At 48.0% G+C, this 7,132-nt stretch overlaps 1 protein-coding gene and 1 pseudogene across 1 annotated transcript; both read left to right on the forward strand.

The window, feature by feature from the left end:
* Positions 1-5: 5 nt before the first annotated feature.
* On the forward strand, positions 6-599 carry LOC112956206 (olfactory receptor 52L1-like). Its single transcript, XM_026049706.1, has one exon. It carries the CDS (start codon positions 6-8, stop codon positions 597-599), a length of 594 nt encoding a protein of 197 aa, XP_025905491.1.
* Positions 600-6,568: 5,969 nt separating this feature from the next.
* The window catches only part of LOC112956208, a 4,455-nt pseudogene continuing 3,891 nt past the window's right edge, over positions 6,569-7,132 (forward strand).

The following is a 7,132-nucleotide window of genomic DNA, read 5'->3' on the forward strand; positions in this document are numbered from 1 at the left end:
TGCTCATGGCCATGGCCTTGGACCGCTACGTTGCCATCTGCTACCCCCTGCAGCACTCCAGCATCCTCTCCGTGCCCGTGGTGGTGACGCTTGGGAGCCTGGTGCTGCTGCGTGGCGTTGTCCTGGKGATTCCCATCTGCTTCCTGCTCCACAGGTTGTCCTTCTGCCAGAACACTGTCATCTCCCATGCCTACTGTGAGCACATGGCGGTGGCGAATTTGGCSTGTGGGGACACCAGAGTCAATGCCCTTTATGGCCTCTGTGCAGGCTTTTTGGTGGTGGTGTTTGATTTGATGCTGATATTTGTGTCCTACACCATGATCCTGCGAGCAGTCTTGAGGCTGCCATCCACAGAGGCAAGGCTCAAGGCCTTCAGCACTTGTGCATCCCATGTCTGTGTCATGCTGACCCTTTACACCCCTGCCCTCTTTACTTTCCTCACGCACCGCTTTGGGCAGAGCGTCCCTCACCACGTCCACATAGTGGTGGCCATTCTCTRCCTGCTGCTGCCCCCCGTGTTAAACCCCATTGTGTATGGGGTGAGAACCAAGCAGATCCGGGACAGAGTGGTCCTGCTCTTCCAGAGGAAGGGAATCTGAGTGACCTCCTCTGACATCTCATGCACCGGGATCATATAGGCCCTCCACACCTCTGTGTAGGGTGGCATGAAGTGCCTACACATGTGTATGATTTCCTGCAGAATTGCAGAGCCTGTGATCCTTCTCTCCTGTGGAGGTGTTTGGAGAGGGAGAACTGACATCGCACTTTCCTTTGCACATATTTTATATATATATATATATTACTTTTAGACTAAATACACAACAGCTACTGATGCACATCCTCATGACACGGCTCTCCCGCTGCACATATTCCGTGTGAAAATTCTTTCATTCCTTCTCATGTGTCCCCCATGACACACTGGGGTCTCTGGTGGGTGACTACACATCTCAGGACAGCTGGATGAGGGCGGCATCAAGAACCATGATGGCCAGACAGTGATGAGAGGAGCAACCAATATCTGGGGAACCATCCATGCTCTTCTGCGGGAATTCCTTGCTCCTAAGAGCACCAGAGGTGCATGAGCAAGCCTGCTTTAAATCTCACTGCACTTTTCCTCAGAAGAATCCCTCTCCTGAATGCTGCACAAATTCTGGTGCTGCACTGGATCGGAATGGGTATGGGTTTTTTGTGGAGTGTGGATGGAAGGGGAATGTGGAGATCCAGGAAGGGAATCTGGGGTTTATCCAGGCTTTATCTCATCACGTCGAGGGTAGGGTCTGGGGCTGGGAAAGGGAGTTATGAAGCAGAGGGGAATGTAGAGCTGCTCTAACAGAGCCTGCTCTGTGCACAGCTCTTGCCGAGCGCTGCGTCTGGTCGCTCTTCAGTCCATCCTCTCTCCTCAGCATGAAGTGGACGCAAACGCAAAGCTCCGTAGAGGAAGGGAGCCCAAGGGCCTGACTTCTCAAGGAGTGAAGCGGCAAAGAAGAAATGGGAAATGGGAGACAGTCCTATTGACTTGAATTTAGTGAAGAACCTTTCAACAAGCATACCAAGTAGTTACAAAGCGTGCGTGACCGGGCAAGGAAATCATCAGCAATGAACATGAATTTCTTAGTAATAAATCGTGACAAAGCAATCTCACTTGTGCTTTAGTCAGAGTATTATGCCTTTGTACTCTGGAAGGCGGGATAGAGAGAAACTAAATCTGTCTTGACTTCAGTTATAATTGTGACACATTTCATGTCTATAATCAGAAACAAGGAAGGAGAAACTGATCTAAACAAAACGGCTACACAGTGAGGGCAACACTCATTGAAAACATGTTTTCAAAGAGAAGCTATCAATTATTCATCATCGAAAAGGCAAGAAAAGGCAACGAGGGATCTGAAGGGAGCTCTCTTATTTGTTCAATTATTCAATGTTTTCAGTAATAAGCTGGTGCAGAAATTGCAATTTCAGGGGAGTCTGAATGTAGCCGAATTCATGGTATTTTGGGTATGTGTAGCCGAGCTTAGTTAAAACCAGCAGCATCCTACTGCATGTTCTCCCTTCTTATTTTCGTTGCGCTGTGTCCAGACGTGGCTCTCTCTGTGCAGTTGGACAACTGAGTGTAGGAGAAGGTGACCGTGAACCGTGGTGTGAGGGATGCGCCTTGGGAAGCAGCTGTCCCTGGTGCTGGAATCTCCAGGACGGAAGGGATCGAATCCTTCTGGGACGGCTTAGCGGAGCTGTTGTCCTTTAGGGTGGCAGATGGACGACAAGATCTCTTGAGCTTTCTTCAGTTGCTGCTTTTCACAGCTCTATATAAACTTTTACATTAAATATATACAGTCTATCTCCATCCTGTATCTTTGTTGTATGTCATTTTTGACAGTCCGTATCAGCATGCACTTGGCAATAAGGCAAGTGATGAACTTGCACTCCTCTACACGATTTTAGTAATAATAAATACTTGTGCTTTGTTAAAAACTTACCAGCGTTGTTTAACTTCCTGTATTTTCACCAGTAAATTGCTTATGGACTAAGCTGCTGTTCACCTTTCTTGGACGTCAAGCGTAAGGGCGTGCGGACGTGTTTTCCTTGCACATCCTGGGTTTTAGTCAAGATTTGGGTCCTGTGAATCCTGCCCACTGAGCGGCACCAAAGCAAATGTCATTCTGTGGATACCTGAGGCCCCGAGTGATTTTGAGGAGAAACGACGTGAAAGCTCCTCGGAGCCTGGGTGCCCTCAGAGGATCCTGGCAGAGGGATGTCCATGCACCGGGGGGATTTTCCTTCTCCAAAACCATGAGGACCCTTCAAGGCACGAATGGCAAAGCACGTCATAGCTCCACATGGTCCACAGCAGTTATCTGCATCAATGCAAATAAGAAGGTTCTCCTGCAAGCTTGCCTTCCAACTGCAGCCACTGGGTTAACGAAAAAATATTATCCCTCTTACAAAGCAAAAAGCTGGGACACCAAAATAACATCTGATTTTTTTTTTTTTTTTTCAAAATTCGTCATTAATGAGCATTGTTTCCTAGAGGTAGGATGGAACCAGCATTAAGAGCTATTAGGTCCAGAAAAAAATTATACAGGTCCATTTTCTAGTATTGAATATGTTGTTCCCAATAGCAAAACCGTGCCCTTCTGCTGAATGAAGATTAAATAATTACTGATGTGGAAGCTGCGCTTTTCTAACGGGCAATTAACCTTGATCAGATGTGACTGTCAGTGTCAGGGTCACTGCAAAGGTCATCAATCAATGCCTTTGAAAGGTTCATTTCCCAGAAGCCAGGCTAATTATACAACAAAATAAATAAAATCTCTCCTCGTGCTCTCCAGTTGGACGCTGATCGTTGCTCCACCACTCAGCTGGATATACCAGCATTCCTTGAAAGAGGGGCAAAAATAGCTATTTGTCAAAAACAGGCCTTCTGTAGTCAACAATGCTAAGAAAGAGGGAAATAAGAAAAAATCACCACACTATCTTAGACATAATGTCCCTGTTTGTTTGTTTTTTACTTCTATTTTCTCAACAGATTGTGATGCTTTGCTGCTGCTTGTCATTGCCAGAGATAAGGCCCAGCAGGAATAATTGTCCCTTTGTGTTGTCAAATAATGCTAGCATCTCTAGTCAGAGTGTCACAGCAAATCATGTAAATTCTCAGATTAATGAATACAAATCAAACTTCAGCATCCTATATGCAAAATAATGGTGATTTACTGCTCCAGGAGGAGCAATGTGTTCTGTGACTACTGGAAAGTAGTTCCAGTTCAGGTCACAGGACCATCATTGATGGAGGCATTAATTCCAGCCCATGAAAAATGAGGGTCTTGATTTCCAAAATGGGAATGTAGTTAAGAGGGAAAATTTGGGACAACACAGAAGTGCTTTTTCTGAGGTTCTTCGCCAGTGCCAGGTCACATCTGGGACCCTTGTGAAGGTTGCCCTCATCTTGGATACTGACAGTCCATCTCGGTGGTACTTCACCTCCTAGTGAAGCCTTTCAGAGTGGCTCTTCAATTAATTATGATGAAGAATTAGCTAGCGGCAACTGAGTGCACCTTGGGAGGTGGACTGAGAACGGGCTGGATGGCAGAGCTCAGAGGGTGGTGATAAATGGGGCCGAGTCCAGTTGGAGGCCTGTGGCCAGGGGTGTCCCCCAAGGGTCAGTACTGGGCCCGGTGCTGTTCAACCTGTTCATCAATGACCTGGACGAGGGCACGGAATGCACCCTGAGCAAGTTTGCAGATGACACCAAGCTGGGTGGAGTGGCCGACACTCCGGAGGGCTGTGCTGCCATCCAGAGGGACCTGGACAGGCTGGAGAGTTGGGCAGAGAGGAACCTCATGAGGTTCAACAAGGACAAGTGCAGGGTCCTGCACCTGGGGAGGAATAACCCCAGACACCAGCACAGATTAGGGGCTGACCTGTTGGAGAGCACCTCCACGGAGAGGGACCTGGGAGTCCTGGTTGACACCAAGTTAACCATGAGTCAGCAGTGCCCTCGTGGCCAAGAAGGCCAATGGGCTCCTCGTTGCATCGGGAGGATGTTGGCAGCAGGGCAGGGAGGGAATCCTGCCCCTCTGCTCAGCTCTGGGGAAGGCAAAGCTGGAGCACTGGGTGCGATTCTGGGCTCCCCAGGACAAGGGGGATGTGGAGCTTCTAGAGAGGGTCCAGCAGAGAACTATAAAGATGATGAAGGGAATGGAACATCTCTCACAGGAGGAGAGACTGAGTGAGTTGGACCTGTTTAACTTGGAGAAGGCTGAGAGAGCATCTGTTTAAACATGTATACCTTCATGAAGGGAGAATGTAAGGAGGAAGGGGCCAAGCTCTTCTCAGTGACGGCCAGTGACAGGACAAGGGGAAAGGGGTATAATTTGAAACACAGCAAGTTCCATCTCCAGATGAGGAGGAACTTCTTCACTGTGAGGGTGCCAGAGCCCTGGAACAGGCTGCTCAGGGAGGTTGTGGAGTCTCCTTCTCTGGAGGTCTTCAAAACCCACCTGGATGCCACCCTGTGCCACATGTTGTAGGTGTGCCTGCTTGAGCAGAGGGGTTGAACTGCGTGATCTCTAGAGGTCCTTTAACCATTCTGTGATTCCATGAACTGCATGATATTCCCTCCGGGATGGGAGGCTGGCTCTGTACCAAACAGCAGCATCTGGGGATGCTTTGTCCCACACTGCTGAAGAAGAGGGTTAGTAAGTCACTCTTGCTGGGTCCTCACTACATAACTGCTAGTGAAATCACTTTGCTCCTACCTGGCAACTATGCATTTGAAGGGTACTATTCCCCCTACCAATTTTGTTGTAGGGAATATTCAAGGTGTTCTTGTAGACAGCAGCTATGGACCCACCAGCAACAGGTCCTGCTTCCCACTTCAGAGAAGAAGCATAATCCTTGCTCACTTTTCGAGATACTCTGCACTGAAAACCCTTGTCCTGGGACTGCCCAGGATCCCTGTCCTGTAGGGGCAAAGACAGAGCGTGGTCCCAATGGTCCACATGTTTAATCTCCTGTGGGTTCACACTCCTCCCTGCTCAGTATCTCCTGCTTTCTGCCTCCTGGCAGAGCTTCTAAGCTGCCTTCTAGCCCCATTTTGCAGCATCCAAGATGGCTATATCTCTGCTGCTCAATTAAAAATGCCCAGCTCTGAACAACTCAGGCCCTGGGAGATAGATAGTGCAGGCAAAAGCTCGGAGCAGACTTCAAAGGGCAACAAAACCACCTGGATTCTTATCAGCAGACCCTATCGCTGGCACAATGGCTGCTGTGCAATCAGTCCTTTGCTTTGCACATCATGTTCGCAGTACCAGGAACCTCAATCCGAGCAAGGAATATTTACTCTTCACTGAGTAAATAGCCAGCGATGAATGAAATGCGATTTGTTTCTTGATTACCCATGTTCCTCAGAAAAACGTAGCTGATACAATATCTGAATCTGGAAAACAGCAGCAGTGAAGATCACACATGATTTTGGTTATAGTGGATATGAATATTTTGTTACAGGCTATCATATACGTGCCCTGTGACCTGTTTCATTATGTGCTATATGTTATGTGCATTATGTGTGTTATTTCCTGCAGATGAGCCCATCAGCTGGCCTTTCTCAGCCCTCAGGTCTATTGCATTCGTATAGGGGAGTGTATTCTTATGTCACCTGGAAAAGGGGTAAATAGGAAAGGAATGACAAAGTACCTTGATAATGTCGAGTTTTTCATGATACTAATTAGGGGGATGCCCTGTGAAGAACTGCAGGAGAAGCTTAGAAGAAGACAGATGTAATGGTTATAAATGTTAATGGAAAGAATCCATCCCATTGGCATGTATAGTATGATAAAATCCCACACTGGAACTGATGCTGTCTGAGAACATCAGTTCAATGTCTTATATGAGTCAAAAATCCCCAAGAGCTCTTGAGAATTGGCAGCAGAGCATGAAGTGGAGATCAGGACTACTCTGTGCGGGCCCATTTGCACCAGCCTGCTCAGGGTTAGACATGGTCTGAGCCTCTCATCCCAGAAAGTCCCTAATGGAGCTGTTAGGTGGATTATAGGGATGGCATCTGCTGCGTTCGATGATCCTGGTGATGCTGCTGTGGCCTGAGGAGTGGCTCCGCTTGCTGATGCTCCCTTCACTCTTGCATCTTCAGTTGCTGGTGCCTCGCAGTCGCACAGGGTGAGAGCACACAGAAAAAGAGATAGAAAATACTTTAATAAGAGCTGATCTGGTACGGGCTTGGCCAGAAGAGTGTGCTGATCGGCACTTTTCATGCTGCTCCCCTCTGCTTCCCCACAAGGCCTCCCAACCCCATGTTCTCCCCACATCTGACCCTTGCACAATGATCATCTTTTTACAAGTGTTGCACAGTCCAACAGCCCCTCTGCCCCCAAACATCCATTATTCTCACTTTAGTCTTGTTTCTCCCACATGGTCCGTTACAAATCCAGGTTGACCCTCTTCAAAGCTGTGCTTTCTTAATGGTCCATCCAGGCGGCCAAGTGATGAGTTTTAGTCGTCGTCATCTTCTTCTTCTTCTCCTCCTCCTTCTTCTCCTCCTCCTCCTCCTCCTCCTCCTCCTCCTCCTTCTTCTTCTTCTTCTTCTCCTTCTCCTTCTCCTTCTCCTTCTCCTTCTCCTTCT

Source organism: Nothoprocta perdicaria, unplaced genomic scaffold (assembly GCF_003342845.1).
Source record: "Nothoprocta perdicaria isolate Ctin4 unplaced genomic scaffold, notPer1 scaffold_607, whole genome shotgun sequence".
Lineage (NCBI taxonomy): Eukaryota > Metazoa > Chordata > Aves > Tinamiformes > Tinamidae > Nothoprocta > Nothoprocta perdicaria.